The sequence below is a fragment of the Colletotrichum costaricense genome, assembly GCF_030867565.1.
Source record: "Colletotrichum costaricense strain IMI 309622 chromosome Unknown Scaffold_18.1, whole genome shotgun sequence".
In the NCBI taxonomy this organism is placed as follows: domain Eukaryota; kingdom Fungi; phylum Ascomycota; class Sordariomycetes; order Glomerellales; family Glomerellaceae; genus Colletotrichum; species Colletotrichum costaricense.
In genome coordinates, this window is record NW_026848247.1 from 558,526 (window position 1) to 578,048 (window position 19,523).

Consider the following 19,523-nt stretch of genomic DNA (forward strand, 5'->3'; position numbering starts at 1 on the left):
GCTATGTCAATTGATCCAATCAGATGAGGGTACCGGGGAAGTGGCAGCCAACGTACAGCAGCCTTGCTGCCGGCACTGGACCCACTGTGAGCTGCTTCTTAGTTTGGCTTTAGCGGCCGGCAACACATGCCGCGGGCTGCGATGGGGCATCCAGGATTCCAGGTTAGGGGGCCTCCGTGGATCTTTTGGTGACACTGGAGGTGCGATCAGGTACGGGGCACCGCGCCGCCGGGATCCATCAGTGACCTCATGACGAAGCCTTCCGAGGGCACCGGACAGTTGCAACTTGCCGCGGTCCGTCAGCCTGACGATGCATCAGTTGGAACCCTGATTAGTCGGCAACGACTTTTTCTTCCAAAGGAAGATAAATAAATAACAAGTCACCCTTGTAGCGAGTCTCACCTTCCTAAAGTTTTCGTTTCAAGGCATCAACGACATACGACGACCCAATCCCTCGGATTTCTCTCCCTCCCGTTCCTAAACAATTCCTTTCCTTTGGGCCCGTCTCGTTGCGGAAGTGCGATCTCATCCCTTCTTTCACATCAAACTACCTTACACCAGAACTACAACTGTGGGACAAGCAACATCATTGTCAACATCGAGACAAACTAAGATGGCCAAGCATCAGTTACAGCGGCTGCAGTCGCCGTCCCGGACAGCGTCTCTGCTGCTGCACGTCACCGGCATCGTTTCGTTCATCGCATCCTTCAACTTCCTGAATGGACTCACTCACGACATCTCCATGGGTTTCGGAGGAAACTACCAGCACCTCACCAATATCGGACTGATTTTGTCGTTTGTGACATTTGTGATAGGGCTGCTGGCCGATATCACCCTCAGCCCTTCATTGTTTGCTGTAAAGAACGCCCTGTCGACCACGGCAGCACCGCTTGAGGTGCTCATCAGCATCTTGTACTGGGGAATCCGCTCCATTGACAAGCGATTGCTGATTCCCGAGGGATTCGAACTTCACTGGCTACCGGACGTTGGATTCCACCTGGTCCCTGCTGTGGTCCTGTCTCTGGACCTTATTCTGTTCAGCCCGCCATGGACGATTCGCGCATACTCGGCCATGGCCATTAGCATGATCTTCGCTTTCCTGTACTGGGGCTGGGTTGAGTTGTGCTTCAGCAGGAACGGATGGTAGATTAAAGGATTACCCTCTTCGACCCATTGTATCGCCCGCTAACTAGATGCAGGTACCCTTACCCTATTTTCGATGTCCTCAACACCGTACAGCGCGTGGGGTTGTTCACTTTCTCAGCCGCGCTGATGACCGCGAGTACCAGTCTCTTGAAGTGGGTGTATGGCCGATTTAACGGCTATGTGAAGATGGAGAAGGAGGCTTACAAGCCCCTGAAAAAGACGATCTAGACTTTGATGGAAGGTGGTGTGTTGTAGATTGATGCTAAGGGTTCGTGGGGTTCCAAGCGACATCGGTGATGTTCGATACAGATTTTGAAGTTTTTGGAGTAATAGATTGGATATGGTTAGAGGATATGTCAAATTAGGGCGCCTTTGGAATAAAACCAAGGTACCATACCTTCCTACCATGTGCTCCAAATATTCGTCCCCGATAGGTTGAAGGAGAAGAAGCTACGTAGACATCCCACCTCAGGGCAAGTCAAAGTCGTCGAAGCACTGACTACAGTCTGCAATAGTAATGCCCGTTCTTCGGTGCTGTCGCGGGCATTTTCCAGGCGGTGAGACCCATCTTGTGGCGCCATTGAGGCCGGCTGGACAGGTCCACAGGGGGCAACCCTCACGTCACGGCCATAATTCAGCGAGAAAGATGCGGCAAGGATACCCCTCACTGTTGGCCCATTGGTTCACTGGTGGCAAGTTTGCTTGCGCTTGCATGAGGCGGGTGGCCCTGACTTGAGGTTACGCAGTAGGTTGGTGGTGGTAGTGGTAGTCAAGGTGGTGTTCAACTTTTTTCTGGGTCCGTCTTCGGCGGGGTACTGCCGGCCGGGGTGGCACTGGGCAGGGGGACGAATGAGTCTTCGCCCATTTGTGCTCAGGTCTGATGTAAGGTATTGCAGTCCTCTCGAAGCTGCCCTCCTTTGGACACAGCAACCTACAAATCCAGAAGAGAAAAAAAGTCTATTTTGCTCTTTCAATTGCACTTTCTTCACTTGTCAACTATTTCAGTCTTCCTTTCAATCGACTCGTTCAGAATTCACTAAGCATTCAGCGTCCGATTGCATCTTGCTTTTGAAGTTCCTCGCCGCCACCATGTCTGTAAGTCAGCTCTCGCGACCCCCCGGCCACCGCGCGCAAGTACAACACCTGTGACTCACCACTTATTTGCAGAGCTTCTTCATCGAGAACAAAAATGTTGGCAACAAGGCCGAGAGCGAAGATTGGAGAAGTACAAACTGCATTGATACTTTCTCAGTCGTCAAGTCAAGCTAATTGATGTCGTAGTTCGCGGCTACAACCCGCTGACGTCGCCCGATCTGCTCCAGCATGAGATTGCCCAAACCCCCAAGTCGAAGCAAACAGTGATCGAGGGCCGTGACGAGTCCGTCGCTATTGTCAATGGAACCGACAAGAAGGAGAGACTACTGGTCATCATTGGCCCTTGCTCCATCCACGACCCCAAAGCTGCTCTCGAGTACTGCGACATGTTGCTACAAGAGAAGGAGAAGCACAAGGACGAGCTCCTCATCGTAATGCGCTCCTACCTCGAGAAGCCCCGCACGACAGTCGGATGGAAGGGATTGATCAACGACCCGGATATCGACAACAGCTTTAAGATCAACAAGGGTCTGCGCCTGTCGAGACAGCTCTTCGTCGACCTCACCGACAAGGGCATGCCCATTGCCAGCGAGATGCTCGATACCATTTCGCCCCAGTTCCTTGCCGATCTGCTGTCCGTCGGCGCCGTTGGCGCGAGAACCACCGAGAGTCAGCTGCACCGAGAGCTTGCGAGCGGTCTCAGTTTCCCCGTTGGATTCAAGAACGGCACTGACGGCTCGCTCGGCGTCTCCATTGATGCCATTGGCGCCGTCAGACACCCTCACCACTTCCTTTCTGTTACCAAGCCCGGTGTCGTGGCCGTCGTCGGTACCCTGGGCAACGAGGACTGCTTCACGATTCTCAGAGGTGGTACTCGTGGCACCAATTACGATGCCAAGAGCATTGCTGAGGCCAAGGCTGCCCTGGAGAAGGCCGGTCTTCCCCAAAGACTCATGGTCGATTGCTCCCACGGCAACTCTCTGAAGAACCACAAGAACCAGCCCAAGGTTGCTGCAGACCTCGCTGGCCAGATTGCCGGCGGCGAGACTGGCATCATGGGTGTCATGATTGAGAGCAACATCAACGAGGGTAAGTACCTGTCTAGATCATTGCATGTAATTGCAGATGCTAATTTCCCAATAGGCAACCAAAAGGTGCCGAAGGAGGGCAAGGAGGGCCTGAAGTACGGAGTCAGCATCACAGACGCATGCATCCACTGGGATGACACCATCTCTGTGCTCGACCAACTGGCCAACGCAGTGAAGCAGCGCCGCGAAGTCATCAGCAAGAATGGTGCTTGAGTAGCTAGTTTCGAACCTAATGATTTTGTGCAACGGTAGTGAGTTCTATGGGATACAGACTAGCCACAAGGCGTGGCTGTCGACTTAGCGAAGGGATAAAGTGTGCATATACCGATAGCTGCCCGCCGTAGATTGCGGGAGCTACTTTCGGTTCGGCGAGGTTAAAAAGTTTTGTAGTTTTGTAGTTTTGTCGAATAAAACCCACCTGATACCCAACTCTTTTGCTACCTTTTCAACAACATTTCGGTATTTCTCATGATGGAGGAGCTGCCGAAGACTTCGGGCTTAATGCAGTTACTGGAAATGATGCTCGAAGTTTATCGCCCTTCAGAATAAGTTTGGTAGGGGGTTTTGTTTGAAATAACTATTTTATCGTCTAATGTCGTGTTGTGATGCATGTGGCAGATCGCTGCAGTTGCATCCAAGTCAGGCCAATCATGGGGGCGACATTTCTCAGTCCGAGGGTTGGCAGACGCCAGCTGTTGGGTTCACTTGGGTGAGACGGGCGATCGGAAATACGTGTGGTCAATTGAGTGCAACCGGGCAACTACGGGTAAGAGGAAGGAAGCGAAAAGTCGCCGGAACGGAAGATGTCATTGACCGTGCCCATCAGCCAATCAGAGACGTCCCATACCTAAGGCACTCGAAAACTGCCTCAAGCGATTTTCTCCTGCCTCGACTGCTGTACCATAGAAACGATCTCCGCCACGAGACGACCTCCCACCAATTGCCCCATCAATCTGTTCGCGGCTGTCTCTGTAGCTGCGGATACGGCTCGCCCATCATGTTGGCAAGGTCCTGCTTGCGCTCGGCGCGCACTTTCACAAATGGCGCTGTCACGATTTCAAAGGTACGCAGATGAACTGATCACGAGTCGAAATTCCCGAGGCAATCCGACCGACCGCCAACGAACACGCCCGAGCCCGGCCTCAATGGCCATCGAAGGACATCAATGGACATCAAGGACTCTGGGGCAAATTCGCTGACGATGATTGATACAGCGTGCCGCCTCTACTTCCAGCGGCGCTGGTGCCGAAGCTTCCTCTAGATTGAACCTCGCCGCCGTCACTTCGACGTCTCTCGCCTTGGGCTCCATGGCCTGGTACTACCACCTCTACGGACCTTCCGCCAACGCTGCCGCACCGGCTGAGGAGGGGTGAGTCTTTTGCCTATCCGTATGCGGTCGCCGAGGGACAATTGCGCGAATGCCGCCGAATCCCTTGGGTTGAGGCATAATCGACATTGAAACCGGGGCCGACTGACAGCAATCGATCATTGAGCTAAATTATCATCTTCAGTCTTCACCCTACCAACTACCCTTGGGTTCACGAGCAATGGTTCAAGACCTTTGATCACCAGGCGTAAGCAGAACACCACGTCGATTTTTTTCGGCCATCTGAGATGTATGACGCTTACATTGAATTGCAGTCTCCGCCGTGGTTTCCAGGTCTACCGCGAGGTTTGCGCCTCTTGCCACTCTCTCAGCCGTGTCCCTTACCGAACTCTCGTCGGTACCGTCTTGACCGTCGACGAGGCCAAGGCCATGGCCGAGGAGAACGAGTACCCCGGTGAGCCCAACGAGCAGGGTGACATCGAGATGCGCCCCGGCAAGCTCTCCGACTACATGCCCGACCCCTACAAGAACGAGGAGGCTGCCCGTTTCGCCAACAACGGTGCCCTTCCCCCCGACCTGAGCTTGATCGTCAAGGCCCGCCACGGTGGCTGCAACTACATCTTCAGCTTGTTGACCGGTTACCCCGAGGAGCCCCCCGCGGGCGCCGTCGTCGCTCCCGGCATGAACTTCAACCCCTACTTCCCCGGTACCGGTATCGCCATGGCCCGTGTCCTTTACGAGGACCTCGTCGAGTACGAGGACGGCACTCCCGCTTCCACCTCGCAGATGGCCAAGGACGTTGTCGAGTTCCTCAACTGGGCTGCTGAGCCCGAGATGGACGACCGCAAGCGCATGGGTATGAAGGTTCTCGTTGTTTCGGCCTCCCTCTGGGCCCTCAGCGTCTGGGTTAAGAAGTACAAGTGGGCCTGGCTCAAGTCGAGAAAGCTCGCGTACGACCCTCCCAAGGACACCAAGGTTCGCCACTAAATTAGCATGGCAACATTTCGGTTGTCTCTGTGTATGTTATACTAGGCTCTCTAAAACAGCTCCTTTGTTAGTGGAGGCGGCAGAGACGAGATTCATCGTTGGGAGCAATATGGGGAGCGATAGAGTGTAAATCAGATGGTCCTTTTTCAATACCTGACTCCTTGATAATGACAAGACAAGATTAGAATTTCATGTGCCAAACACATGCCCACGTTTCAAAGTGATGTTCCACGAAGCAAAGTACTACCACAACTTGATGATCAAGCTGCAGTCACGAAATGAAGTAGATGAGCCTGCTTCGTGCCATCAGTGGGAAACATCTCGTCAGACGCGGAGTCAAGGAGACAGAGCTGAGTATACTACCGGTCGATACGCGATGCAAACATCGGCTGTCGCAATCAACGGTGTCTTGAACATGCGTACCCTCGGCCATTGATTCGCCGAAACGCAGTTGCACCTTACTTATTTGTAGGTTGATAGAACAATGCGAGGTTGGTACATAGATGCATGTCCGTACCCATTTTCATAACTTTTTGTCTTTCCTTTTCAGATAATCAGAAAGTTGTTTCATCTCATGTTTTCCTCTCAGACCCCTAGCTCGCACACAAAGTTCTGTGACTTTGCAGGCATTTAAAGTGTCGTTTGTCGCCGATAGCCACCCAGTTTCTGAGCAACGACATTGACTGAGGAGTGAGTGGCCGGGGTTTGCGTCGACCTTGGGCAGGTAGTCAGGGGTTGTCAATTGGTGGAAGAGACGAATCTTGGTGGGTCTTTTGGAGGTGCTCCAGCAACGTGCTCCAGAGGCCGCGCGAGTTAAGAGGACCTTGGGCTGGAAGGAAACGATCGGTTTTCCAGCGGACGGCGCGCTTTCCGAACAGTTGGATCCAGCGCTGAGTCCGCTGAGATGACTGCGCTGACAGAACAGAAGCAGCCGAAGGTGGAGAGCACGACGCCGACCAATCCTCTGTTTCCTTCGTCGCCCGTTGGTGTCCACTTCACTCATTAAACTGGGCAACTTCCGTCAGGCCTAAAAGCTCCGAGCCAGGGCCTGGCCATCAGTGCCACCTCAAAAACACCCTGCCATCCACTGCCAGTCCTGCCAGAGACTGCTCACATGGACGTATGTGCCTGCAGCTAACTAGCAACACCACCACTACCACCACCTTCCCTTCCCCCTCCTCCAACGAAGGAGCTGCCGAGTCAAGAAGAGCGAGCGGGAAAGAGCGTACTTCACTCGTCATCAAGTCCTCCCTCTTCTTGTGAGCTCTTTCACTCTCCATCTTTGACCAGAAGCAAGCCCTCAACGGTTTGTTTCGTCGCCTTCATACCCTTTCCTTTCGGTTCCTCTTATTCACAAGAGAAATCTACGAGGAACCTTATCAGCGAACCTCGCCTTGCCCACCACGCATTCAACCACCACCAACGCCAAGTCACTCGCCCCCTTCCAACGACAAGAAAACCTCTTGTATCGATCAACGAGCTTAATACCTTACACGACTCACAACAATTCCTGCCTAAATCGAACCATACAAACCAGAAATCCAAATGCCATCCGTCGCCGAGGAGTATCCACGGCTGATGGCGATGGCGTCAGGCAGAAAGCGCAGACGAGACGTCAACGACGCCAACAGCAACGACCTGCATTTGCCAGGCCCCCTGTACGAGAAACTCGCCCAGTATCAGGCTGCAACGAACAACTGGAACGCTGACAGCGTTTTTGGAGGCAGGCCTATTCAGCAGCAGATTCAACAGCAGCAACAGCAGCAGCACCTGGGAGGTAACTTCCCTCGCTTCCCTTCCAGTAATAATGAACGCTTGAGATATGAGTTTGGATTCTCCCACGACATCGCTGCCTCCACCGAAGCATCACGCCAGAACATCGACTCGGTGCCTCGGAAAATAGCGCCGCTTCCTGTATCCAAGCGACAGCGCATGTTTGACGACGATGATGACAATGATAGTGGGGAGCTGAGTAGCTCGAATGGCGGCACTACATCACAACACGATTCGCAGCAAAGACGGGGTAGCAGGTCGTCTACAGAGTCTCGCCCTGCCTCCCATGCAGCACAGAACCAGGCGGATGCAGCTGGCAATAGACCCAGGACGCCCTCGTCCTTGGCACCCTGCCACATCTGCCACCGCCGCCCTACCAAGAAATCAGACCTCGACTCATTTGCAGACTGCCAAGGCTGTGGACAACGATCATGCTATGTCTGCGTCCGGGAATGCCAGGGCTGGGAAAAGGACGGACGACCAAGCAGCAACGGCGGCATAAACAGCACGCAACAGGATCAAGGACAAGACGGACTCGACCTCTCACGGTCATGTACGATGGATGATGTGGATGACGACAGGCAAAGGCAATCAAGAGAAGAGCAGGAGGCAAAGAGAACCGGCCGAGCCACTCGGCACAACGGCTGGACGGGCGGTGGTCATAGGCAGATGGTCTGCAGTCGCTGTTGTATCGAGAAGGGTTCAGAGGGCGACATCGTTTGCCTAGGCTGCCTCTCACGCATGGAGTCAGTCTAAGGCGGCTGCAACGCCCTGCGGAAGGGCAATATTTCTTGTTTTCTTGTTTTCAATCATAGCGTTCAAGGAGGTTCTTTTTCGACAGTCAAAACGCCCACGGAAGACGGTTGAGCGTATGGCACTGCTAATGAAGGCATGCATATTCATTTGGTAATGGAGCAAATCTGGGCAATGCTGAGGCAGCATGGGACGTTGTTACTTTTCTTTTTGCCAATGGGAGGACCACCTGGGAGATGTTACCAGGGAACAGCGAGAGCAAGGGATGGGTTGAAAAATACTCACGTCCCCTTATTCTCACTACGTTAGGTAGGCTGGAGAGGCGAGAGAGTGTGCCTCGTCTAGCTGTAGTTCAATGTAATTCTACGGCCAACAACACCACAAATTTTGCCAAATGAAGCCATCCTCTATGCTTCAGTGGTTGAGAATATCAGGCAGTGAGTGAGCCAGGCTAGTAATGTTGCCTTGCGGTACGTTCCTCAAAGCACACCAACCTGCCACATGAAAAGTTACGTTAAGCGCTATCGTTCCTCTCTGCATACTTAGGTTGGGCAGGCAGACTCGTCATGTCACTTGCGAATTGCGCTAATGTGAAACTGCGATTGGCACATGAAAGCATGATCTATTTCTCCTTTCTCTCGGAAGGTATCACGCCCTCTAGAAGCCTTCCCCGATCCGAAGCCTGCCTATTCTTACAGCCTTTAGAAATAAAGGACATGACGAAACTCCGTGACCCCCTCTCCATTCCATCTCGTAGCCCCCGGGTTGCCCATCTTAGTTGTATTGCATGTAGCTGGCCGTCGAGTTGAACTTGAGGTTGGCCTTGATGACCTTGTCCACGGCGCTGAGGAAGTCCTTCTCCGTCGCCACCTTTCTCCGGGCGCGGATGGCGAACATACCGGCCTCCGTGCAGACACTGCGAAGCTCGGCACCTGTGGCGTTGGGGCACAGACGCGAGATGAGCTCCCACCGAATGTCACGCTCGACGGACATGCTCTTAGCGTGAATACGCAAAATGTTGGCGCGACCCTCGAGGTCGGGCAGGGAGAATTCGATCTTACGATCGATACGGCCGGGTCTCATCAGGGCGGGATCGAGAGTGGAAGGTCTGTTGGTTGCGAACATGACCTTGATATTGCCACGAGCGTCGAAACCGTCCAGCTGGGTAATGAGCTCCAGCATAGTTCTCTGAACCTCGTTGTCTCCACCGGCACCGTCATCGAAACGGGCACCACCAATGGCGTCGATTTCGTCAAAGAAGATAATGCAGGCCTTCTTCGTCCGCGCCATCTCGAAAAGCTCGCGCACCATTCTTGCACCCTCACCGACGTACTTCTGGACCAACTCACTGCCGATGACTCGGATGAAGGTGGCGTCTGTTCTGTTGGCGACAGCTCGAGCGCAAAGGGTCTTTCCGGTACCAGGGGGTCCGTACAGCAGCGCACCCTTCGGGGGGTCGATACCGAGGTTGACGAACCGCTCTGGCGACAAGAGGGGCATCTCGACGACTTCGCGCAACTTCTCGACCTGCTCCTTTGAACCACCAACATCTCCGTATGTAACATCGGGCTTCTCCTCGACCGTCATCATCGTAACACTGGCGTCGATCTTGGGCGGGAGCGGCAGAAGAATCTGGTACTTGTTCCTATCGACACCCACTCGCATGCCCTCTTCGATATCCGTAGGGCTCACTCTCTCGCCGAGCTGTACGACGAACTTGGCAATCTGCTTGACGTTGATGACATATTTGCTCTTAGAGTCGTCCTTCTCGTCGGGAATGATCTTTGTACACCGGGCGACCTGGAGAGGCTGTTCTTCCGACATGCGTTGTCGGTCTGCTGCTACATCCCAAAGGTGAGGAGGGGCAAGACCCGTATCGGATTCCTAGTCATGTCAGTCCGAGTTGCATCAGCCAAGGAGGGACAGATGTAGCTACCTTGACGCCAATCTTCTCGTCTACACTCGTTTGCTTCTCCTTGATCTGTTGCTCGAGCTTCTTGATGGCAGCACCGTACGGGGCGGCACCGTACGTCTTGAGCACTTGGATATCTCTGGGTATTGTTAGCCAACAATTCATCGTAGCTCGAAGTTGGTGGGGTGAACGGACTCATCGGTAAGCGGTGTGATCTTCTTCTCTTCAACCTCATCGTCTGCGTAGGTCTTCTGGTATTTCTCCCAGTTCTGGCCGGTAGCGGAAGGCTAATGATGCCCGGGTTAACACTGCTATCGAGGGAAGTGGACACGCAGGGTCCATACCATGATGTAGGATGAGGACTGAACGTCCTACTGCCGAATATTATGGATGGGGTAGGTTCGTGGGAATCTTCGTTTTGGATAGTTCGTGGGAATGGGGTCGCAGGGTTTCGAAGAGTGGTCGCGTTGGTCGTCAATCAGTATGATGCTGGGGGTTGGAATCGTGGGATGGAGGCGATGGAAGACGGTTCCGTAATCCAGGTTGCCTTGAGCTCCAAAGCACGGGCCACAAATGCGAGGCTGCTGTGGAGCTAGGCCCGGTGTGGGCAAAATGCAAACAGAACTGACGGGCCGGCTTAGGTAGCAGGCACACAGGGTACCTTAAGGTACCGGGGCAGGAACAACCTGACGGCCGCTAAAAAATATCCCACCGCCGCTGGGGGGTTCCTACCTGAGAGAAAGTGGGCGATCGCAAAAGAAGGCGACAGCGGGACAGGCCCACGACGATACCGATACCTTTGCACTCCGTGTTTAGCTTGTCTTTCCGACCCCGAGTTCTCGATAACAAGCACAACACAAACCAGTTCTGTCAAAATGGCCACTACTGCACCAGCCCAGGCCGGAGGAGGCTCTGGCAATGCTACTTTCAAGGTGCGAACTGCGCGCTCATAGTGAAGCTTCTAGAGGGGAGCTTATTGCTAATACTTCACCTATAGGACAAGGAGAAGCCCGTCGCCGTCCGCTCCTCCAACATCGTTGCTGCTAGAGGTGAGCAAGATGAACAGACCTGCAAGCTTCTCAGATCATCAACTGACTCGATCTGACTGCTAGCCGTCGCCGATGCGATCCGAACCTCTCTGGGCCCCCGCGGCATGGACAAGATGATTCGAAGTGGAAAGGGCGAGACGATCATTACCAACGACGGCAACACAATGTTGAAGAGCATGTCTGTCATGCATCCGACAGCAAAGATGTTGGTCAACCTTTCGGCGGCACAGGACGTGGAGGCGGGAGACGGCACAACATCTGTCGTTGTCATTTGCGGCAGCTTGCTCGGTGCCGCCGACAGACTGCTGTCAAAAGGAATCCACCCCTCCGTCATCTCAGAGGCTTTCCAGAGAGCTGCTGCCGCAGCTGTCGAGGTTCTCCACGACATGTCACAACCCATTTCCCTCACCGACACAGCATCCCTGCTTCAGGCAGCCAACACATCTCTTTCCTCCAAGATTGTGTCGCAATACTCCAACATCCTCGGGCCCATGGCTGTCAACTCCGTTGTCAAGACCATCGACCTCAAGACGGCAGACAATGTCGACCTAAAGAACATCAGAATTGTCAAGAAGGTTGGCGGAACTATCGAGGACAGCGAGCTTTCGGATGGCTTGATCTTGACGCAGCCTGTTCTCAAGGGTGCTGGTGGTCCCGCAAGAATCGAGAAGGCCAGAATCGGTCTTATTCAATTCCAGCTTAGCCCTCCCAAGCCCGATGTAAGGCTACCCCTCAGATGCCCCCTTTTCCGCTGTTGCTGACCAATACAGATGGAAAACACCATCCAAGTGAACGACTACAGACAGATGGATAAGATCGTTAAGGAGGAGCGTCTTTACCTTCTCAACATGGTCAAGAAGATCAAGAAGGCCAAGTGCAACGTTCTCTTCATCCAGAAGTCCATTCTTCGCGATGCTGTCAACGACCTGTCCCTGCACTTCCTCGCCAAGCTTGGCATTCTTGCCGTGAAGGATATCGAGCGTGATGAGATCGAGTTCATCTGCAAGTCTACCGGCTGCAAGCCCATTGCTGATGTCGACTCATTTACAGAGGACAAGCTCGGATCAGCCGATCTCGTCGAGGAGGTTCAGTCCAACGGAGCTCGCATGGTTAAGGTGACCGGTGCCAAGGCCACTGGCAAGACTGTCTCCGTCGTTGTTCGCGGCGCCAATTCTCTCATTCTTGACGAGGCCGAGCGCAGTTTGCACGACGCCCACTGCGTTGTTCGTTGCTTGGTGAAGAAGAAGGCTTTGATCGCCGGTGGTGGTGCTGCTGAGATCGAGATCGCGTCTCAGCTCTCCAAGCGCGCGCGTGAATTGACGGGCACCGAGGCCATTTGCTGGAAGGCATTTGCCGACGCTCTGGAGGTTGTCCCCACCACTCTGGCCGAGAATGCCGGACTTAACAGCATCAAGGTCGTCACCGAGCTTCGTCATAGACATGAGCTCGGCGAGAAGAATGCAGGTGTCAGTATCAAGTCCGGCGGTGTCAACACCAACATTTCCAAGGAGAACGTCCTCCAGCCTCTGTTGGTAAGCACCAGCGCCATTGAGTTGGCAGCTGAGACGGTGAAGATGATTCTCAGAATAGACGACATCGCCCTTACCAGATAAGGAGGGGAATATGAGTCACGAAATCAAAAACAAAAAGTAAAAGGGGAAATCCAGGCTTGATGATCATGTACATTACGGCTACCTGGCTTGATTGCGGTGTAGACGTGGGTGGGCCTGGAATAGAGGCGTCAAAACTATTAGAAGCTGAGAAGCAATTGATCACACCAGATACCTTGATGACACCTCAACCTAATCTCATTTGCCTTTTCTAATAACATTCACTTTGAGCATGGAAATTATCCTGGCCAAACTTGCTTTACTCGATTCCCACTCGTTCTGGTACACCTAGAGCAAGGCACTAAGTCGTGAATCAGCCTATGCCTGTTTCCAGCCTTCAGCCGGCGATTTCTGGCTTCCCCTTATCAAATTCGCCCACCCTTCGCTATATAATAACCTAGTCAGTTTGTCCAACGTTCCTCCATCAGCTGCTCTACTAAATACGGCAAACAGAGCGACCTCCTACCAACTTCAACTCCAAACACTCAATATATTCGATAGGATGGATTGCTGAAAGTTTATATTTCACAATCATAAGCAATTGGTCTTCATCAGTAAAACACGTGTCATTCTTTTAGTCTAAAAGGGACATCCGGCGCCAGAGCCCTCTCAGTCAAGGAGTGGACAATGCTACTCAACGATGTTGAGAGCATAAAGAAGAACGACATGACCTTTCATCTGACAGAGAAGAAGAGAAATCCAATAAGCACACGTCCTTCCAATCAGCCAAGTTGACATCTCCAGCTGGGGTTACCAACCATCGTCACCTACCACTTTTTATCCCCTCCATATCACCAGCGTCAGCGCCTGAGCACCATAGATGTAATTGCTGGTTGGTTCGTACGTTCTTTACTTTCGCAGAGGCGTGAACTCGTCAGGAATATCGGCGGCAGAAGTGACATTGGGATCGGCTGCAATGGTGAAGCTAGATAGTGAAGAAGCAGTCAGCAACATCATTCTATGTTTGAAGGATTAAAAACGGAATAACAGATCATCTGCGTGTTGTTCAGAATGAAAGGGAAAAGTTTCGTGGAAGCGCATACTAAACAGAGAGTTAGCGGTGTCTCTGTCATTGGTCTCTTGGGGTATAAATATCATACCAGTCTGTCAAGCTTGTCGGCCTCAAGACCAACAAGGTTATACTCGGACCCGTCAACAAGAACCAGAGTATCAGGCTCCTGGCTAGACTCGCACTTCTGCTCCTGCCCCTCACCTTCAGCGGCAGCACACGTCTCCTCGCCGGCCTCCTGAGGCGCCCTCTTCCTGTTCACAAAGCCGTAGCCGGCACCGGTGAAGAGGAACCCGCCAGAGCGCATGCAGACGGACGTGGCGCCGGCCGAGAGGATGGTGGCACGGCGGTTGCGGCAGTCGCCGCCGTCGTAGCCTCGGGTCTCGATGCGCCAGTTGGACGGAATGTAGCGGAAGAGGACGCTCTCGGCCGTGGCGCCGACGCAGCATCGGTTCGGGTCGATGGCTCTGCAGACGCGGAAGTTGCCGCCGCAGTTTTGGCCAAAGTGTTTCTGGATGTCGATGGCCGAGACCGAGACGGCGGCGGCGAGGGTGGTGATGAGTTTGAAGAAGTGCATTTTGAGGGTGGAAAGGGGGTGTTGGAGGTGGAAGTGGAAGTGGAAGTGATGACGGTTGGATGGGATGGTGATGTGGTGATTTGCTTGCTTGGTCTTGATGGTAGAGGATGAAGAGGATACCACGAGGTCATAACTCGGAGCGGTATGGACCTTTTATAGATTTTCAATACTCTATCAATGAGACTCATCTTGTGGAATCATTGTCTTCTTACTTAGCCATGCAGGCAGCAAATGCTTCGCTTGATTCCCTCACACTGTCTGGCCACATGGAGGAAGCAAATTAGAGACTCACATCCCATCGACTCTCAAGATGACCTGGCAGTAAGCCCTAGATGTCTTCTGCCTTTGATTATTTCGAATTTAACTTGATCTAAACAGGCAAATCTATGTCGTTGCGACTTGCAGCCCAGGCCCTAGATACCTGCGATACTCTGTAAGTTCGAAGTGGCACGAGAGTAAACTTGTCTTTCAGTAAGGTCTCGAGTTCCTCCTCAGCATTATCAAGGTTCCCAAATGCATAAGGGGTTGAGAGTAGAGAGGCATTTTAGGATATGGCATATAATGCTCCTCGGTGCTAGCATTCTGCAGGGAAATGGATAGTTGTATGCCCGCCTCACGTCAGACAGACAAGATGTCTCACTTTTACGAAGAGGATAGTGATGATTAGCAATTTAGCCAGCTTTGATCAGTCCAACTCAGGATCCCTATGACCCACGTTATGTGTCTCTATATTGCCAAAAACGATTGAACCAAGAACTTGGCTGTAAGCCGTAGTCGTGCATTCGGAGAATAATGCAACATTGGTTGGAAGCTAGTCGCGGTCCCTCCCGTCGAACCATCCCTTTCGGGCGGCTGCGAGCGTTGTCTCACTGCCGCTTGATCTTGTCTTCCTATCGGAGTCGTCCCTTCATCCGAACGTTGCATCCCTACCTGATGGCTTGAGAAGGAAAACGATCAGCCACCTTGCCTCGCCAAGTCAATGTGACTGAGACTCCCGTGGCCTCCGTAATCATCTCAACCTCTAAAGGACGTAGCAAAAAAGCCCTCATGAAGCCAAAAGCAAGACAAAATGTACTAGGCAACTCAAAAACTGTCCGCTCCATGGCTTGGCGGCTTCAGCTGTGCCCCGCGATACTTCTGACTTCCCGTTCTGGTAATATGTTCTAGTAGGACTTGACAGCGGCGGCAGGTCCGCCATCTTATAGCTGAACAAGCGCACCACTTCCCCCAATGATATTATATCAACGAGAAGAAAAACATAGTCGCTCGAATTTGAGGACCGCCTGCTTGAATACTTAATCTTTAGTTGTCAACTCCCAGAAGAAGGGTTGAAGTGGTCGGTGAGACGGCCAATCGAATTTCCACCTCGCGCATAGGGCTGATCGGTTCACTGCGATTTCAACCCACTCGGAGTGGTCATGGCCAAGATGATTTCTTCTACTTCGAGTATGAAGAGCAAGATATCATTTCAACTTTCATTGCACAGCTGGTACCGCTTCTTCGAGCATTTTTCTTACCGTAGGCTGGTTCTTGAGTAATAGTATAATTAGGTCTGTGAAGTAGCGTTTGAGTGGCAGCCATAGGTCCTGCATCAAGTCAACGCCATTCCGGCGTCAAGTTCTGAACATGAACGCGATTAACAAACTTGTAGAGAATATGGGGATATAAAATCACAGGGCAAATGAAAAATTATAACTTGAACTACGAGTTATAGAAGCAGACTAGAGTACTGTTTACACCTCTAGTCGACATTCTCCCACGATACCATATATACCAGCATAATGAAATAAGAAAAGATTCCCTAGAACCTATGCCTTCATTCACTCCAGGTCTGCTCCGAGATACGGCGACACCAGCGGCATCCCGCTCTCAAGCAGGGCCTCAGTATACGCAGTAATAAGCGCGTCCAGGCCCTGTCGAGGAGCACGGACAAGCCATTCTTGCATGTCAATCTCATCAGACGCACCGCCGTAGACGGTCTCCATGTGTGTGCGGAATTGCGAGAAGGGGCTCTTGATGCCGCCTGAGTGGTGGCGGAAGTGGATGGACGACGACGCTGATGGTGATGAATCTACCGCGGTAGGCTCAGCACGCGATCGATGTGCGACGGCAGCATCGCTCTCTCGAGCAATAGGCTCGCGGGGTATGCGTGTGCGACGAACAAGGCTTGAAAAGCCACGTCCAAAATGACTGGATGTAGCACGTAGGAGCCGCTGCTTGGTCCCGGTGACGCAGCATCGGCATAGGTGTCGACGCTGGCATCGGCTGGCCAGACTGCCGTGGCGGCCGCGTAGCCGAGGGCGCGCTCACAGCTCTTCATGGCCGCAAATCCGTCGTGGTAACCAAGGCCGATCTGGCCAAACATCTCGTGGATGGCTTCGCCGTCGACATGAACGGCGTTGTCCGGAATCGGCCCCCGGCCTGGTAACACCGGACCCGATGCCAAAGTGGGGCCGTTGCCGGAGTCGGCGAGGCCGAGAAGGATGACTAAGTTACCACTACAGGTGAGCATCATGGCGTCCGTCACCTCGTTTGGACACACGTAGTACGCAAACTTGGCACGCACAACCTGGGCAGCCTTGTTATTCGGACTGCAGTCATCAGCCGCCGCCGGTAGCACCTGCACGGTAAACATTGTTTCGACTCCGTCCGTGTTATCAGGCACAACCACTGGCCGCAGAATGTCAACGTCCTCCACGGCCAGCGAAGCCACGGGCCGAGAACCGGCGACGTATTGCGCCGCCTGGGCTGCGATGGAGACGTACGCGGCGCCGGGCAACAGAACCTCGCGAAGCACCTCGTGCCCCTTCAACCAAGGGATTTCACGCACACGCAGGACGTTGCGCCACCGCAGCTCGTGATCGTTGTCATCGGGCATCCGTCGGCCCAAGAGCTCGTGTGCCGTGTCAGCGAGGGTACGGTACCGCCCCGAGATGCGCGACTCACGCCAAGATACCCGGTCGTGATCCCACGTGTAGCCGGGCAGATCCGCGAATAATAACTTGGGTGTCATGATAGACGTATTGCTTTCACTCCATATGCCGCGGAAACCATTAAAATCGACATGCGCCGGTCCAAGCTGGGACCAAACGCACCCGATGGCCTCTTGCACGACAGCTACATCGCTTGCTTTGCGCTTGAGGAGACTAGCATACGGCGGCGCGGCACCATAAGCCGCCTTGAGCGTCTGCTCGACGGGGCCCTTGAGAGCCGGATGTGGCCCCAGTTCGATGGCCAGGTCAAATGGTCCGCCGTGCCACACGGCCAACTCGAGCGCCTGTGAGAACTTGACCATCTGTACCATGTTGGCAACCCAATATGGACCCTTGAGCGCAGCAAGAAGCTCTGCCTCGCCGCCCCGTCGAACAAGGCGAGCGTCGCCCCGGACGCTGGAACTCCACACGCACGCCCCTCGCCCTCTTCCTTTCCCTGGCTTGACGGAAATGTCGCAAGCTAGGAGGGCCTGCAGATAGGCATCGGCACATGCAGCCATGTGATGCGAGTGATACGCCGTGTCGAGCAGCAGCGGACGGGCAAAGATGTTGTCCCGCTCCAGCTGCTCCTTAGTCCCGGCCATGGCGTCCCGGTCTCCAGAGAGCGTGCAGCTTTGCGGTGCGTTGCTGGCGGCTACCACCAGGCGGCCAACGAATGCCGGTTGGCGGCACAGCTCCGAGGCCGCTGCGAGCGAGAGGCCGACCGCCAGCATGCCGCCGCCATCCTTTGTGCCGGCGCGGGCTAGGTGAGCGTAGAAGCCGCGGTAGTAGGCGATTTGCATAGCGGCCTTGCGCGAGATGAGACCGGCGGCGTAGGTCGCTGCGATCTCACCTGAGGAATGGCCTACAATGGCGTCGAGACAGATTCCTGACGCAGTCAAGATGTCAATCTGGGCGATTTGCAACGCTGTACAGAGCGGTTGCGCCAGCTCAGCCTTGCCTAGGCGCGATATGTCCGCATCCTTGCAAAGCTCCTCAATGAGAGACCAAGCCGGCGCGTGCCCGTGGCCCTGGGGTAAGCCCTGTTATAGGACGGCTTCACGTGCCTCGAGGCTGCGTCGGAAGACCGGAGATGCTGCCATGAGCCCGCGACCCATGGTGGCCCACTGCGCGCCTTGGCCTGTGAAGACGCCGAGAATGCCGGGGGCTTCGGCCGGGTTGATGAGGCGCGGGACGGAGCCGATGTCACCGCTCTTGGCCTTGCCGGCGTGACTCGTCACGAACCGAGCCATGGCATTCAGGACGTCTTGCCTGGTCGCGCCTGTGAGTTTGCAATTTAGATGTGCAACTCTATGGAGAGAAAGAATTCTTCAAAGTGTCAAAAGGTGTGGCAACCGTAACGACGAAGAGAAATTAGACGTGGTTGAAGTGCAATGAGACAAGCAAATTGCAGACATCCTCGAAAGCTAGAACCAACATAACTGTTATAGAGGATATCATCTACATTCAGAACTTCGGAGCCAGAATCACCAAGATGCAGAGCACACCTGTCATCACACTAGAAATTGAGAGTAGGATATCCGTAAGTGACAAAGAACAAGATGTCTCATGCAGGTTGAGTCCGCGTGTCCCACAAATCAAAGCTTACACGGAGGCTTCCCACTACAGGCAGGTCCTCCTTGCCGGCACCGTTCAACCCACCAGAGCGGTCAGTCCGGCGCCGAAGTCTCCATCGGGAAATATGGAAATCCCCTCTCTTCAGGGCTCTGATGAGGGTCGCAGGAACTTGTCTCTATTATTTGCAAGGGGATACAGAATAAGCCTGGAACAACCTTCGATTCGGGGTGAAGCATTCTCAAAGTCTCCTGAAACTTAGACGGCTGAGCCCCTTCATCGCAGGAGGACCAGTGATCAACAAGAACGTCCTATGGGTGACCAGCATCGAGGCCCGGAACAAAGAGTTAAGTCCGCAAATACCACCGGCAGATGCCTGAATCTGCATTCGGGAGATCGCCATTGGATGAACTGCTTAGGGGTCCTCTTTAGAGTTTCGGACCCCATCAACGTCAAAGGTAAGTTGAATGAATTATGAAGAACAGCAATACTTCCCGTCGGACCGTGCCTCCTCAGGCGCTAGTAATCGCCAAGTTGCATCCCGTTCGGCATGATCCGCTTGTGTGGCCATGTTACATTCCGGTTCGTCCCCGGCGACATTCATGGCGATGCTGTCAAACTCGCCGACCAACTATTTCACCCTGCGTGGG

At 53.6% G+C, this 19,523-nt stretch overlaps 8 protein-coding genes across 8 annotated transcripts; 5 read left to right on the forward strand and 3 right to left on the reverse strand.

The window, feature by feature from the left end:
• Window positions 1-613: 613 nt before the first annotated feature.
• CCOS01_13737 (uncharacterized protein) lies at window positions 614-1,374 on the forward strand (the record flags this gene model as incomplete). Its single annotated transcript, XM_060461882.1, has 2 exons — window positions 614-1,143; window positions 1,200-1,374. The coding sequence occupies 2 exons, from the start codon at window positions 614-616 to the stop codon at window positions 1,372-1,374; spliced, it is 705 nt and encodes a 234-aa protein (XP_060307602.1).
• An 861-nt stretch (window positions 1,375-2,235) lies between these two features.
• On the forward strand, window positions 2,236-3,542 carry CCOS01_13738 (3-deoxy-7-phosphoheptulonate synthase; the record flags this gene model as incomplete). The annotated part of the gene is made up of 4 exons (XM_060461883.1): window positions 2,236-2,241; window positions 2,314-2,371; window positions 2,428-3,330; window positions 3,385-3,542. The coding sequence occupies 4 exons, from the start codon at window positions 2,236-2,238 to the stop codon at window positions 3,540-3,542; spliced, it is 1,125 nt and encodes a 374-aa protein (XP_060307603.1).
• Window positions 3,543-4,326: 784 nt separating this feature from the next.
• On the forward strand, window positions 4,327-5,643 carry CCOS01_13739 (cytochrome c1; the record flags this gene model as incomplete). Its single annotated transcript, XM_060461884.1, has 4 exons — window positions 4,327-4,392; window positions 4,544-4,698; window positions 4,841-4,903; window positions 4,971-5,643. The coding sequence occupies 4 exons, from the start codon at window positions 4,327-4,329 to the stop codon at window positions 5,641-5,643; spliced, it is 957 nt and encodes a 318-aa protein (XP_060307604.1).
• Window positions 5,644-7,188: 1,545 nt separating this feature from the next.
• Window positions 7,189-8,172, forward strand: CCOS01_13740 (uncharacterized protein; the record flags this gene model as incomplete). The annotated part of the gene is made up of 1 exon (XM_060461885.1): window positions 7,189-8,172. The coding sequence occupies one exon, from the start codon at window positions 7,189-7,191 to the stop codon at window positions 8,170-8,172; it is 984 nt and encodes a 327-aa protein (XP_060307605.1).
• Window positions 8,173-8,943: 771 nt separating this feature from the next.
• Window positions 8,944-10,428, reverse strand: CCOS01_13741 (26S protease regulatory subunit 7; the record flags this gene model as incomplete). The annotated part of the gene is made up of 4 exons (XM_060461886.1): window positions 8,944-10,053; window positions 10,106-10,220; window positions 10,277-10,368; window positions 10,426-10,428. The coding sequence occupies 4 exons, from the start codon at window positions 10,426-10,428 to the stop codon at window positions 8,944-8,946; spliced, it is 1,320 nt and encodes a 439-aa protein (XP_060307606.1).
• Window positions 10,429-10,956: 528 nt separating this feature from the next.
• On the forward strand, window positions 10,957-12,743 carry CCOS01_13742 (T-complex protein 1 subunit delta; the record flags this gene model as incomplete). The annotated part of the gene is made up of 4 exons (XM_060461887.1): window positions 10,957-11,013; window positions 11,079-11,130; window positions 11,194-11,849; window positions 11,901-12,743. The coding sequence occupies 4 exons, from the start codon at window positions 10,957-10,959 to the stop codon at window positions 12,741-12,743; spliced, it is 1,608 nt and encodes a 535-aa protein (XP_060307607.1).
• A 1,091-nt stretch (window positions 12,744-13,834) lies between these two features.
• CCOS01_13743 (uncharacterized protein) lies at window positions 13,835-14,326 on the reverse strand (the record flags this gene model as incomplete). The annotated part of the gene is made up of 1 exon (XM_060461888.1): window positions 13,835-14,326. One exon carries the CDS (start codon window positions 14,324-14,326, stop codon window positions 13,835-13,837), a length of 492 nt encoding a protein of 163 aa, XP_060307608.1.
• Window positions 14,327-16,397: 2,071 nt separating this feature from the next.
• On the reverse strand, window positions 16,398-18,323 carry CCOS01_13744 (uncharacterized protein; the record flags this gene model as incomplete). The annotated part of the gene is made up of 1 exon (XM_060461889.1): window positions 16,398-18,323. A coding segment is annotated over one exon (1,926 nt), but the record flags the coding sequence as incomplete, so codon positions are not given.
• Between the last annotated feature and the right edge of the window lie 1,200 nt (window positions 18,324-19,523).